This window comes from Ctenopharyngodon idella, chromosome 10, assembly GCF_019924925.1.
Source record: "Ctenopharyngodon idella isolate HZGC_01 chromosome 10, HZGC01, whole genome shotgun sequence".
Classification (NCBI taxonomy): Eukaryota; Metazoa; Chordata; class Actinopteri; order Cypriniformes; family Xenocyprididae; genus Ctenopharyngodon; species Ctenopharyngodon idella.
The window spans coordinates 46,468,099-46,483,417 of NC_067229.1; the positions used below are offsets into that span (position 1 = coordinate 46,468,099).

Consider the following 15,319-nt stretch of genomic DNA (forward strand, 5'->3'; position numbering starts at 1 on the left):
AACAATCATAACAATTATTGATATTTTTTATATTATCAATAACTTTTAACAGTATTAAATTAATATAATAAATACTAATATTAAATCCATAATATTTTATTTTATATCTAATAAAAGATATAATGCAATATTAATACAGTACAAATAAGAATTAGCAATATTAATGTTTTGTTAGACACAAAGGCTTGCCTTAACTATACTTCAATGAAATATGTTTACTTAAAAAAAGTGAAGACATATAAAAAAAATCAAGTGACTTTTTATGTAGTAATTGTGATTTAAAATAGTTGTTATCTTGGAAAAATGCAGTAAATACGACAACAACATAGGGCCATGCAGTGATAGAGATTACAGTCAATAAAAAACATTGTCATTGAATATTTGCATATAGTGTTCATTTTGATTTTTACAATTAAATAATCATAACTATTAAAGACATCTATTAAAGTATTAGTGAAGTCATCTGTGGTGATTATTTTAAATAAATTGACAGAGCTAACACCAAGGACAGAGAATATTGATAAATATTACAAATGATTATGGAGGTTGTTAAAGATAGACTTACATGAATATGCAGTAGCAGCTATAAACCATGTGACTTTTTAATGTCAAATTTTTACACTTAAAAATATTGAGTAAATTTTAAAGCAGTGAAATCAATTACTTATAAATGAACTGAGTAAATGTAAGTAAAAAAAATTAAGTAGCTCTGAGTAACTGCATTTGGTGCCATAACAAATAAAACTGAGTAGAAATAATTGGGGAAAGACATTTAAAAAACAATATTTATGAGTAATATTAACTATTAATTTTCTCTAAACCTTTGTAAAATACACTCCACAGGTATACATGACATTGGCCTTTATTCTCAGTGAGTACAGCAATACAGCATATTTAATACCGCTTTAACGTCTATACAATTTTGCCTACATTTAATTCAAGTTTAATCAACTGGTCTGTTATCCCATTTCCATCGTATCAGTGCTGGTTCTTGTGCCTGAGATGGACTCTCGCGCTCTGCGGGTGAACTTAAAGGGGTGGTTGATTATGATTTGACTTTTTTAACTTTAGTTAGTGTGTAATGTTGCTATTTGAGCATAAACAACATCTGCAAAGTTACGACGCTCAAAGCTCAATGCAAAGGGAGATATTTTCTTTTACAGAAATCGCTTTTTAAGGACCACAACAAATGGCTGGTAGGGACTACAACAAGCTTCTTCCCAGGTTGGTGACATCACAAACCCCAAAATTTACATAAACCCCGCCCCTGAGAACACACAACAAAGGGGGCGAGGCCATGTTGGGCTGCTTTAGAGAAGAGGAAGTGTTGTTGTAGTAGAGTGTTGTTGCCGTCATTTTACACCGGACTGCTTCACAAACGAGGGTCAATTCAACGCTGGATTTGCTCAAAAGATTAACATGACGGCACATGCTAGTCGATGAGCTGAATCAACTCCACAGCAACTACATATATTTATCCACTAACCATTCAGAAACGTCCAGTTTCATTCAGACTCCGTGTCTGACTCCGGTTTGAACAATGTAAGGCTGAACACCGAATCGTCATTTTGGCTGTGTGAGATTCTCCAGCTTTGTTGTTGTTGAGCAACCGAAGCGTGAGCCTTTAAAGCTCCGCCCTCTTCTGGAAAGGGGGCCGGGAGCAGCAGCTCATTTGCATTTAAAGGGACACACACAAAAACGGCGTGTTTTTGCTCACACCCAAATAGGGGAAAATTTGACAAGCTATAATAAATGATCTGTGGGGTATTTTGAGCTGAAACTTCACAGACACATGGGGACACCAGAGACTTATATTACATCTTGTAAAAAGGGCTATTATAGGTCAAACAGTGCACAGTTCTGAGAACATTTTATCATCCAAATTAATTATATTCATTATCTTCAGGAATAAAGTCATGTGTTTATGCAAGCCATCACGGGTTTCAATCACGCGAAAAGACAGACGCAACACTCATTTAGGTGACTCAAATTGCGTCCCTGTATGTTGTTTTGCATTAAATAAAATGAATTAAAGCACAGTAATGAATTTATAGATTAAATAAAACATACATACTGGCTTAGTGGTTATAATTATTCATGAGACCATAAGCATTATAAGGGGCATTACAAGGAATAATTAATGCATTAAAAAAAATCCTTTATAATGCATTATATATAAAAGCTTTAAATAAAGTGTTACTGAAATGTTATTACATTTGAATGCTGTTAAGGGAGTTGCCATAGTTTCTAAATTTAATGTTTTAAAAACTTTTCACTAAAGATCAATGGACCAATATTTTGAATAATTATATGAAACTTCAGTTCCTCTTATGTGTATTTCTGCAACCAAACTATATACACTAAAGCTTAAATTTCACCTTGTAACCTCATAACTTTAAATATAACCTAATTAATTGCCATAATTACAATTTGTAATTTATGTCTTTATCAAACTTGTACAGGAACATTTAAGGGCCATTAAAATAACTGACAGAAAACATCAGCAATATGCACCAAATGACAGTATGTGTTTCATATTATCAAGACTTCTAAAGTAAAGCAACTTTCGGTGTAGTTGCATGAGAACTGTGGTGGAAATTTACCTATAAGATTAAAGTCAGGCAATTCAACAGTCAAATTATCAAACTAAATTTATTTATGAAAATTGAAAATCAGGGTAGTCTCTCTTACAGCCATAAACATACTTCAAAGAGCTACCAAGAGAGCTCCAAATAAAACTGGTAATGAGTATTTATTCAGTCAAATCAAACATATTAGTTTTTCAGCAAACAAAGACTTTCAAAATTGATTGGATAAACAAATGAGTGAATTATCAAAAAGCCATCCCACTTCTTTTTATCATATAAGCACAATTTCCGGTTCATTGACATCCCATAATAATCACCAACATCCCGAAATAGTTGTGTCCACCTGACCTGTGTAAATAATTTTTAAGAGAGAGAGGTGTGAGAGAGGTGTACAGAGAAAACAAAGTGCTGACTAACTTCTGTTCATTGATGTAAATTAAATTTCTCTTAATCATAGAATCTTTAAGAGATTATAACAGATTCAAAAGAAAACAGGTTCAAAAGAACTGCACTAGTCATTGTGTTAGGACATATTAAAATATGTGTCACAGCAAAGGCTACCTATACCTACCAGGAACATAAAATGTTTCTTCTGTCTTGACCAGAGTTATAGTTTAGAGGGGTCATGTGTCATAATAAGTCATACTATAGGTTGAACCACTGTAGTCACGTTGACCATTTTAACAATGTCTTTACTACTTCTCTGGAACTAGAATGTGGTAATTTCTTTGATTTCTATGGGAGATGAAAAAAAAAACTCTCGGATTTCATCAAAAATATCTTAATTTGTGTTCCGAAGATGAATGAAGGTTTTGCGGGTTTGGAACGACATGAGGGTGAGTAATTAATGACAGAAATTTCATTTTTTGGGTGAACTAACCCTTTCAGGGCATTGTGCTGAAACAAAGTAAAGTCTTTGGTTCAGTCTCCATGTTATTGTTTACACGGTCGTCAAGGAATACGCAGAGTGAACATGGGCAGCCACGCCATCGTCTTCAAAAGTCTCCGTTTTGGTCCAAACGCAACCCCGGCGTAAAAATGCCGGAGTAGTGTAAACGACAGGCGTAACCGTAGCAAAACTTATGCGTTTTAAAACGAAAACGCACTAGTGTAAACGGGGCCTGAGATTCTAACGGAAATACGTAAGCAGCATTTGTGCATAAAATCCATTGAGTAAACTTACTCCATTTTTTACATGTGTGTTAAAGATTAATAATATTAAAGGGTTAGTTCACCCAAAAATGAAAATAATGTCATTTATTACTCACCCTCATGTCGTTCTACACCCGTCCTTCGTTCATCTTCGGAACACAAATTAAGATATTTTTTTATTAAATCCGATGGCTCAGCGAGGCCTGCATAGACAACAATGGTATACTGCTTCATGAAGCCAGGAGCTTTATGAATCGAATCAGTGGTTCGGAGCGCCAAAGTCACGTGATTTCAGCAGTTTGGCGGTTTGATACGTGATCCGAATCATTGATTCGACTCAAAAGATTCATAACGCTCCGAAGCAGTGTTTTGAAATCGGCCATCACTAGATATTGTTAAAAAGTAGTTATTTTGTTTTTTTTGGCGCACAAAAAGTATCCTAGTCGCTTTAAGGTAGAACCATTGAACTCACATGAACTGATTTAAATATGTTTTTAGTACCTTAATGGATCTTGAGAGAGGAAGTATCATTGCTGTCAATGCAGGCCTCGCTGAGCCATCGGAATTAAACAAAAATATCTTAATTTGTGTTACGAAGATTAACGAAGGTCTGGAGAACGACATAAGGGTGAGTAATAAATGACATTATTTTCATTTTTGGGTGAACTAACCCTTTAAGTAATAATTCATGAAACAGATCAGTTTAATTTCTCATTCTCAAATATTTTGATAGAAATTTAACAAAAATATTAAATATATTTTTTTAAAAAGATAATTTGTTAGTCAAATACTAAATTCTTTTAGTGAAAAAAAATCTTAAGTATAACTAAATTTTAGAAAAAATTAACTGTTGGGTTTTTAGGCAATTATTTTGGTATGTTCACCTCAAACCATCAAGTAAATAATATTCAGAAATTTTATTAACTTAATAAAGATAATTATTAGCCTACTGTGATGATTACAAAGCCTCTGAATTCTTTTTTAGAGTTCCTAGAAGTTTCAAGTAGAGTTTCTTGAGGGATCCACTGAACGCGGGGCTGGAGAAATAATAAACGATGGACTTTTATAAAACTGTGACTTTTTAATCTCAAAACTACATAGTGTATTTTCACTTGTTTAAGAGACATTAGCTGATACTGTAACAGAACTATGATTGTTCTTCTCATTGTTCTCATCCTCCATTTTCTTTCCTAGAAGCTTCATATAGAGTTTCTTGAGGGATCCACTGAACGCGGGGCTGGAGAAATAATAAACGATGGGATTGAGTACGCTGTTGAAGTAGGTAAAGCAGACAGTGGTGTAAAAAGCTACATTTGCATCACGGAAATAGTGGCACTCGTTATGCCAGCTCTTCAGCACCCACACTGCAATACGAGAGACGTTGCTTGGGAAGAAACATATAATGAAAACCAGAGCAACTGCTAAAATAAACTGCACTGCCCTCTTGATTTTGCCCTGTGTGTCCACCGTCTTACTTTTCAGGTGCCACGTAATACAAGCTGTACAATAGATTACAATGCATGCGGGCACAAAGAACTGGATAACGTAGAATATATTGTGCCAGTCGGACAATGCATTGCGTCCCAAACATATGTTGAAGCTCTCACACTGCGTGTGGTTGTTTAGAGAGTAGAAATGTTCGTCTGTTAACAGGTAGACAGTCATGGCTATGATGAGACCCCAAAGGCCAACAGACACCCACAGGGCGTAGCGCAGACCCATGCGGTTGATGCGGTTGAAAGGGTGGACGATCTTCAGGTATCGATCCACGGCGATGGCAGTGAGGAAGAATATACCAGCAGCTCTGCTGGCGGCCAAAAGAAACAGCAAAATACGACAGAGAGCGTCTCCGTAGACCCAGTCCTTGCCCCTGCGGTAGTAGTCGGCCCTGAAAGGAAGGCAGAAAAGGACCACAGCATCCGCCACAGCCAAGTTAGCTAGATAAACAGAACTGGGCTTCCAGGTGTCCCTGTGGTAGAAGAACATCGAGAGGGCGAGGACATTCCCCATAAGACCAAAAATGAATTCAATGAATAGTATAGGAGGTAGGACTTTGTCCAAGATGGGTGTATTGAAATCGCAGCACTTTGAGGAGTTGTCCATGATTCTGATTCTGCTGTAAAACCAGCCGGGAGTCGAAGAACTTCAGATCTTTATTGTTTGGTCTCTCTTTCATTCAATTGGTGCAGGTAGACTGTGCGCTTATTTTAAACCCTTAAAACCATACATGAATATATCCTCATATATGAGGCCAAACCTACAAAAAACAAACAAACAAAAAACAGTACACAACTAAAGTATATTCAAACAAGAAAAATTTTATCAACAGGAATTTAAAGTGCCCCTATTATGGCATTTGAAAAGTTCCTATTTTTGTTTTGGGAGTCCCCAACAACAGGTTTACATGCATGCAAGGTCAAAAAACACTTTCATTGTCTTATAATATGCATTTATTTTTACCTTATTTGCTCAATGACTCCCAAACGATTCGCTCAAGGATTCATTTTTCCAAACCCCTCCTTTGTGTGACGCTAATCTGCAGTAATTGGTCGTATTGATAAAGCACTGCAGTTGTACACCAATGTATTGCTCTATTCTTTATCATAACTCAAAGTAATAACAATGACAAACATTTGAGACATTCCTAGACAATTGCAAGCGAACACATATTGCTGTTAGCTGGTTAGCCGGAGACCTACAAGCTGCGCAGAGCGTAGACAACACATACAACTAAATACGTATTGTGCATGCTCAAAGTCCCTTTAAGACAAGTCATTTCACTCGGAGGCCAGCTTTTATTTCTTTGAATGGGGAAACATCAAATTCTCCAAAGCTGTTTGCCAAGTTTTCGATTAAATTTCATAATTGAAATCACCAATGAAATCTGACAACAACTGTCTCATAAATTTTGTTTCTAAACGCTCAAATCATGACAAAAAAATTTATTTTTCAGGCCGGATCAAGCTAATGCGCATGCGCAGTCCTAAAGTGCGCGTCTCTTGTCTCATTTCTGAGGCGCACGTCTGACTGTTTCTATAGGAACCGGAGCTTCTAACGGCCACTGCAGCGACTCGATGTCTTTACCAATCGGCGATTGGCTCTTATTTAGAAGGCAGGACTTATTCCGCCATATTGCGCGTTGCAATTTCTCCCATTCAGAACGACAGGAGTGAGGGGTCTTGTGTTATTCTATAGTCTTTGGCATGCTACAGGGAACATAACAGCAACAATTATTAATCATACTTAGAGGTTGTGATTCGGAGGAGGAAGAAGCTGGTCCAAATAAACTGGGTACTGACCCATCCTTCAGTAACTGAGTCATTCCACGAAACCGGTACGATTTGAGTCCCTCTGACCCTTTTCAGTGTATTTTATCTATTGGGTCACCAAATATATATTTTTAAAAGCTTTTTGTATTAATTGAAATGTCTACTTTAATAATGTTTAAAAACATGACATACATTTTATCTTCATATTAGAAATTATTTTGTTTTTTTCAGTTGACACCACCTATTTTGTCATGTCCCTCAAGGCCTTCTATGAAAGTGTACTTGGGATATGAATAATAAAATGAAAAAAAAGTCCATTCATTTTGCCATTCCCATAAATATCCATCTGTGCTTTTTTGCTGGTAATGTTTTTTTTTCCTAAGTAAATTCATGATTATTCATTAAAATCACATCATTTAGTTCTGTACCTCAGTAACCCCTCAACCCCGTTACACAAACCATTCTCCCCCTATAAAAATAATGAACTGATACTTATGTGACATCATTAATAGGAAGTGATATCATAGAAGTCTTCTGAACAACATTGTGAGCAGACACAGGCAAGTTACCACCTTCTTTAATAATTATAACTAAATTATGTTGTGAAATTGTGTTTGTCAAGCTTAACGACTCAACCCCGTTACACCAATTAAAGATAGAAAACTATTACCTGTGAAAATTATCTTTGTTATTTCAACATTATTCATGATTTCTTAATATCATGCATGCCATGCGCTCTCCATTTATTCACTAGATTTAGAGCAGTGGACAATTTGGGCAAAAAATCACGACCCTGTCACACCTACATTTTTATTATTATTTTTTTTTGTTAAAGGATTAGCTCACTTCCATATAAAATTTTCCTGATAATTTACTCACCTCCATGTCATCCAAGATGTCCATGTCTTTCTTTCTTCAGTCGAAAAGAAATTAAGGTTTTTGATGAAAACATTCCAGGATTATTCTCCTTATAGTGGACTTCAATGATCTCCAAACAGTTGAAGGTCAAAATTATAGTTTCAGTGCAGCTTCAAAGGGCTCTAAACTATCCCAGACGAGGAATAAGGGTCTTATCTAGCAAAACGATTGGTCACTTTTGGAAAAAATGTAAATGTATATGCTTTATATAAACAAATGATCACCTTCCAAGTGTTTCCGCCAAAACTGTACTTTCGTATTCTTCAAAAAGCTTACGCTGTATGTCCTACACCTTCCCTATTCTACTTACGGAACAAACGCAGCGCCAGTTAAATTTTTTCCGTAAGTAGAATAGGGAAGGCGTAGGACATACAGCGTAAGCTTTTTGAAGAATACGAAAGTACAGTTTTGGCGGAAGCACTTGGAAGGCGATCATTTGTTTATATAAAGCATATACATTTACATTTTTTTTCAAAAATGACCGATCGTTTCGCTAGATAAGACCCTTATTCCTCGTCTGGTATCGTTTAACCTTTGAAGCTGCACTGAAACTGTAATTTTGACCTTCAACCGTTTGGAGACCACTGAAGTCCACTATAAGGAGAATAATCCTGGAATGTTTTCATCAAAAACCTTAATTTCTTTTTGACTGAAGAAAGAAAGACATGAACATCTTGGATGACATGGGGGTGAGTAAATTATCAGGAAAATTTTATATCAAAGTGAACTAATCCTTTAAGTTTATGAAAAAGTAATTTAAAGTTAGTTGAATTCTGTCTGAAATGTTCAGAGCAATCATAAGAATACTGATTTTAGTTCAAATTCTGAAGTTAAGCCTTTGATAAAAAATGATGAGGTTGCGGTCACAAAAAGTGCCCATTTCAGGCTTTAGTATAGCAAAAGTGTGAGATTTTATGTAACTTTTATATTTGCAATTGCAGAATTAGTGTGAGGGACATCTGATTAATAGGAAAATGTTGATTTTATCACAAACAATATTCAGAGAGCTCCCATAGTGTCCATAACTTAAAATAATGACCAATAATAATAGTGATTTGATGCCGGAGATGGGAAAATATGTTTTTCTGAAAGTTAAATATGTCATTAATTTTGTGGGGTGTTCAGAAAAATAATATATTTTGGTAAAAAATCTAAAAATGTGTAAGTCCAAATCGTACCGGTTTCGTGGAATGACTCAACTACCGGCTGTGAATCCCTCGTTTAACGCATTTAGGTTGAAGAAGAAGTCGTCATTGTCGAGAACACAGCACAAGGTTCGGGCTTACTGCTGTGGTATCGTTGTAAAGATGAATTTCAACCACTGATTCTTCACATGCTCGTCCTTGGGCGGTGAACATTTTTTTTAACCTTCACATTGTAGAGCACAGCGTCTTCTCGACATGATGCTATCCAGTATCCACGCTGCAGTGTTTGAGGGGATTCAAATTTTCCCTGGTGTCTGTGTGCGCAATAAGTGGGCGGGCAATATGCTAATGTTTCGTCTTGACGTCACAACAAACGGCTCGTTTAATTGACTCAGTCGACTCTTACTTTTGAGAGACAATAACTTTATATACGGTGCACTTTCAGATTTAAAACTTTGCAGGATGTTTTCATTCACTTAGAGCTATGTTACACACTACATGAAAGGTCATTTTCAAAAAATTCCATAATAGGGGCACTTTAAATGCAGATTTAACACTCACATCAAGGTTTGAAATTAAGATTGTATTCTCTGTATTTCATTTATGATTAGTTTTTCAATGATAATTTTGTTCACTTCACAGTTTTACTCTGAAACACTTTTGTCTTTTGTCATTTCCATTCTCAATTATATTCTTCAGTTTTGAAGGTAAGTGATGCTTTCACCTGAGTGTTTGTCGAGGTGTCTGATGGCGACTCCTTCTCCTCTAATAACTGTGTATCTTTTTTGCTTGTTGAGGTCTCTGAAGTGGTGGAGTTACAACTCCCTGTGAAAATAAAACACAACTGTGATTCATTAGATTTATTTCAGCTGGTAGAACTCAGATACGGCGTTTCGAATACCATCTATACCAGCAGGGATTCTCAACTCTGGTTCTCGAAAATCAATTTTCCTGCAGAATTTACCTCCAAACTTGATTAAACTAACCTACCTGCAACTTTCTAGTAATCCTGAAGAGCTGTGTTCAAAATTGCCCCCTATATCCTTATTCACTATTCCCAAATTTACTGCACTAATATAGTCCACTTGAAGGAGTGCATGAAAATGAGTGAGTAAATTCGGTGTGCCAGAAGGGCTGCCACTTTTGCATAGTTTATTTCTGTATGAAATAAACTATGCAAACTATGCTTTTGCATAGTTTATTTCAGCATAATATCAAACAGGAATTTAAAAGCAATTAGATGGGTAAATGCCATTCAAGATTTTAAATGTCACTTCTTTGGCATTAGAAAAGACTGGGATAGATAAGTTTTCCTTCCTTATTTTTATTTTTTTTTAGCCTCTTCATCAGTGAAATCTTGAAGAACATATTTTCTTTTAAATTGACTAGGTATGGATAACACATTTCTGATAAACTTATTTGTGAACTGTTTGCTATTTAAACGTATACCTTCAATACAGAGTGGTCTCATTTCTGAGATAATACTAGAGTGCATTACAGATTGTTGAATCATTGTTTTCATGGGTGCCGGGATGGCCTTTATCACTCTATTATATTCTCTAAATGGGCACTGAAAGTAAAATTTATCACAAAAATCTCTAGTACAACCTATTACCAAAATGATCCATCAAATGTGTTGCTGCCCATATTATCAGCTAGATGCCTAATAGTATACACACACCAAATGTGAATTAAGTTGCTAGTTGCAATTTCTCAATAATAATTGTTAATTTATAATACAGCATGTTATTAGATTGTACCTATAACTGTTGTTCAGTTAGGTACACTGTAAGAAAAATTATGTAGAAAAATGGAAAAGGTCATTGTGTGCTAGGACATTTATCTGTAAGCTGTAACCCTAAAACACAAAATGCAATGCGTAATTTAAAATAAAAGTAAAACACCTGATAATTCCTTCATATTAACACAGTACATTGTGCCCTATTTTTACAGACTTTTATTAGTAACTACCAATACAGCTTAAAACTATAATTGTTCAAAATGTGTAGCTTTACTAGTTAATAAGAAAATAGGAAAATGTAATTGTCCACAAATGTGTAACTGTTCAATATTTCAATGTTGTATTTAAAAATTATAATAATAAAAATGAAAATATCTGATCATAAAGATCTTGTTTGAATTACTTTTACAAGTAATATATATATATATATATATATTATGAACAAATCTAAATATATTTAAAACCACATTTTTATGTGTATTCTACGCAATAACGCAGTTTTGCGTCATGGTTACGCGGTGGCGTCATGACGCAATGACATCACATCGTCATTTAACAACAAATCGGCCCGCCTTTATCAACTTCCCCTGGAAATTAGTTGGCAACACTAACTTATAGCACCAAATCGATCTGCCTTCAGAAACGTCCTCTGAAAATTAGTTGGCAACAGTGGTTCAGTTTTATTTCATGTAAAGAGCTGCATTTCAACTCACTGTGTTACAGCGACTGTGACTCTCGCGTGCACAGGTGAGTTATATAGTCTTTCATCCCCCAAAACGCACAGATGCTACACATCACAGTGCGCCAAACTAAAGAGAGAAACGGCTTCTGGGGTTCAACCCACTTCATCTTCATCAAAAACTTTTGAAATCACCCTCAAAACAGTCATTTTTAGTGTATGGTGTCGGGTGCGCGCACAGCACCTGGCGTGTGCTCGAGTTCACTTAGAAATTACGCTCAAAAATGACCCATATAAATTAATTCTCTGTGCTTTTTCTCTACTGTTTTCGCACGTTCTCGATAGCGGCCATAACGCGTTCGATATCATCTTTGACTCTGCTCCGGGTGTCCGCGCGCACTACCAGACAAGCTCGCCGGCAGTTCACGCGCAGACTCGCATAGTGACCGCTGGGCCGGTAGCGCGCCTGCGCCAAATAGTCCTACAAAAACCCATTCAAAGTCTTTTGTTCTTTGGGCGTGTTTTTCTTGTAAAGGTTCTTTGTAATGTATAGGTTTGTCATTTGGTAGCTACTTTTGTCAGTAACACGTTTATAAAACACTGAATGAAAACGTGATTTTAATTCAATATTTCATAACGACATGTTACTATTTCAGTTTTTAATATTAAAATCCTTGTTAATATCCATAGGCATTTTATATGTTTACATAGGACTTTAAACAATCATAACAATTATTGATATTATCAATAACTTTTCACAGTATTCAAATAAATTAATATAATAAATACTAATTTTAAATCCATAATAATATTTTATTTTGTATAATTACTAATCAATATTAATTATTATTTTAATACAATACAAATAACAATTAGCAATATTAATGTTTTGTTATACACAAACACACAAAGACTTAACTATGGTTCAATTAAATGTTTACTTAAAAAGTGAAGGCATATAAAAAATCATTCCTAATTTATTAAGTAACTTTTTATGTAGTAACTGTGACATAAAATAGTGTTTTATCATGGAAAAATGCACTAAATACGACAACAACATAGGGCCATGCAGTGATAGAGATTACAGTCAATAAAAAACTGTCATTGAATATTTGCATATAGTGTTAGACATAGAGAACTTGATTTGCTTATCTGACATAGAGAACTATTAAAGACATTTATTAAAGCATTAATAAAGTCATCTGTGGATTTTGATTATTTTAAATAAATAGGCAGCATAGACTAACGCCAAGGACACAGAATATTGCTAAATATTATGAATGTTTATAAAGGCTGTCACAAATAGATGCTTACATGAATATGCAGTAGCTAATGTTTACATCAGAATAAATATTATGAATTATAAACTGTGACTTTTTAATCTCAAAACTACATAGTGTATTTTCACTTGTTTAAGAGACATTAGCTGATACTGTAACAGAACTATGATTGTTCTTCTCATTGTTCTCATCCTCCATTTTCTTTCCTAGAAGCTTCATATAGAGTTTCTTGAGGGATCCACTGAACGCGGGGCTGGAGAAATAATAAACGATGGGATTGAGTACGCTGTTGAAGTAGGTAAAGCAGACAGTGGTGTAAAAAGCTACATTTGCATCACGGAAATAGTGGCACTCGTTATGCCAGCTCTTCAGCACCCACACTGCAATACGAGAGACGTTGCTTGGGAAGAAACATATAATGAAAACCAGAGCAACTGCTAAAATAAACTGCACTGCCCTCTTGATTTTGCCCTGTGTGTCCACCGTCTTACTTTTCAGTTGCCACGTAATACAAGCTGTACAATAGCTAACAATGCACGAGGGCACAAAGAACTGGATAACGTAGAATGAATTGTGCCAATCAGACAATGCATTGCGTCCCAAACATATGTTGAAGCTCTCACACTGCGTGCGGTTGTTTCGATAGTAGAAATGTTTGTCTGTTAACAGGTAGACAGTCATGGCTATGATGAGACCCCAAAGGCCAACAGACACCCACAGGGCGTAGCGCAGACCCATGCGGTTGATGCGGTTTAGAGGGTGGACGATCTTCAGGTATCGATCCACGGCGACGGCAGTGAGGAAGAATATACCAGCAGCTCTGTTGGCGGCCAAAAGGAACAGCAAAATACGGCAGAAGGCATCTCCGTAGACCCAGTCCTTGCCCCTGCGGTAGTAGTCGGCCCTGAAAGGAAGGCAGAAAAGGACCACAGCATCCGCCACAGCCAGGTGAGCTAGATAAATAGAATTGGGCTTCCAGGTGTCCCTGTGGAAGAAGAACATTGAGAGGGCGAGGACATTCCCCATAAGACCAAAAATGAATTCGATGAATAGTATAGGAGGTAGGACTTCGTCCAAGATGGGTGCATCGAAAGCGCAACACTTTGAGGAGTTGTCCATGATTCTGATTCTGCTGTAAAACCAGCCGAGAGTCGAAGAACTTCAGAGCTTTATTGTTTTGTCTCCGCACTGAATATGCCAATGATTCCCCCAAGACTTGGTCTTAAAGATGTTTGCTCCAGAGGCGTGGCTACGTGTGGGCAAGGGTGGGCAGTGCCCATCCAATTGAAAATTAGTCAAATTAAAGTTTTAGTTTAGATTGGCTTTTATATTTGTTTCTAATTTATTATTGGCTATTTAAGTCTCAAGCGTAGAAGAGGCGTAGTCGGGAACCTGAGCAGTCACCGTTTAATGCGGGCACAGAACCTTTTCATTCAAATGTGCAGGTAGACCGTGCACTTATTTTAAAATCTTCCAACATAGTTTACACACCTGTTTTTTGTTGAACCATGTCTAGTCTTACTGATACATTTTTTTCTTGTTTCAATTTACTTTAGTTGTGTACTTTTTTTTTTTTTTTTGTAGGTTTGGCCATGAAAATCTGAATTGTGCATTACCACAGTGGTGGCATATGCGTCATTTACCCATCGCTTGGTAATGCTATGGACAGCTTTTGTTTATTTCTCTTTGTTGAAAACCGGTGAAAGAATCCTTGTAGCAAGAATATTTAGTTAAGTTCTAATAAATGTTTTATTTTGTTAGGTTATGATGTAATCAGTGCCGCTGGACATGTTGCTTCGTCTGTGGTTGGGTAAGTTACTCAGGAAAAATCCATTACAGATTACTAATTACTTCTCTAAAATAGTAATAAGATTGCTTATTTTATTGAAGACACATTACTAGCAACTTTACTTTTAAGTAAAACCCCCATATGTTCATAATCTGTAAATATGTTTATTCTGACAAAACCTATCTGTGTCCTATACTTTTTATATTTTTTATTTTATTCTTAATTTTAATTATATGTCTTGTTGTTATATTTATATGTGTACACTGGAAGTTTCAATACCAAGGTAAATTCCTTGTGTGTGCAAGCACACTTGGCAATAAAGCTCTTTCTGATTCTGATACTAACAGTTTTATACTAGAGGGAAAACAGCTTTTACTGTAAAAACCAGTGTGTCAATAATTGTATTGTCTTATGTATGTTCATATGTATGTGTGTTCCTGAGATGAGTCTCATGCTCTGTCAAATTGTTGAGCTTACAGAGATGCTCTGATTAGGTTACTGATTTCATGTCATTTGAATTAGTCGATATAGATTCCCAAACATATTTTTTAAGCTTTTATTAGACGCGCTATCATAACCAGTTTTGTGTAAACTCATGATCATCAATTCATTATAATCAAATAAATAATCACAAAAATATTTATTTTAGTTTAATGCTTTTTAATAAGCCTAATAAAAACAGATTCATTTTTGTGATGCGGTGCCCAAGCATTGCACTGCAATTTTAATTGTGATGGTAGTGTTCCTCATCTCTCATA

At 35.6% G+C, this 15,319-nt stretch overlaps 2 protein-coding genes across 2 annotated transcripts; both read right to left on the bottom strand.

The window, feature by feature from the left end:
• Nucleotides 1–4,856: 4,856 nt before the first annotated feature.
• LOC127520997 (hydroxycarboxylic acid receptor 2-like) lies at nt 4,857–6,111 on the bottom strand. The gene has a single exon (XM_051909824.1). The coding sequence runs from the start codon at nt 5,841–5,843 to the stop codon at nt 4,857–4,859; it is 987 nt and encodes a 328-aa protein (XP_051765784.1). The 5' UTR covers nt 5,844–6,111.
• A 6,793-nt stretch (nt 6,112–12,904) lies between these two features.
• On the bottom strand, nt 12,905–14,765 carry LOC127520996 (hydroxycarboxylic acid receptor 2-like). Its single transcript, XM_051909823.1, has one exon. It carries the CDS (start codon nt 13,889–13,891, stop codon nt 12,905–12,907), a length of 987 nt encoding a protein of 328 aa, XP_051765783.1. The 5' UTR covers nt 13,892–14,765.
• Nucleotides 14,766–15,319: the final 554 nt, after the last annotated feature.

Excerpts from the sequence above, each read along its gene's own strand:
- LOC127520997 (XM_051909824.1), bottom strand. The coding sequence starts at position 5,843 with ATGGACAACTCCTCAAAGTGCTGCGATTTCAATACACCCATCTTGGAC.
- LOC127520996 (XM_051909823.1), bottom strand. The coding sequence starts at position 13,891 with ATGGACAACTCCTCAAAGTGTTGCGCTTTCGATGCACCCATCTTGGAC.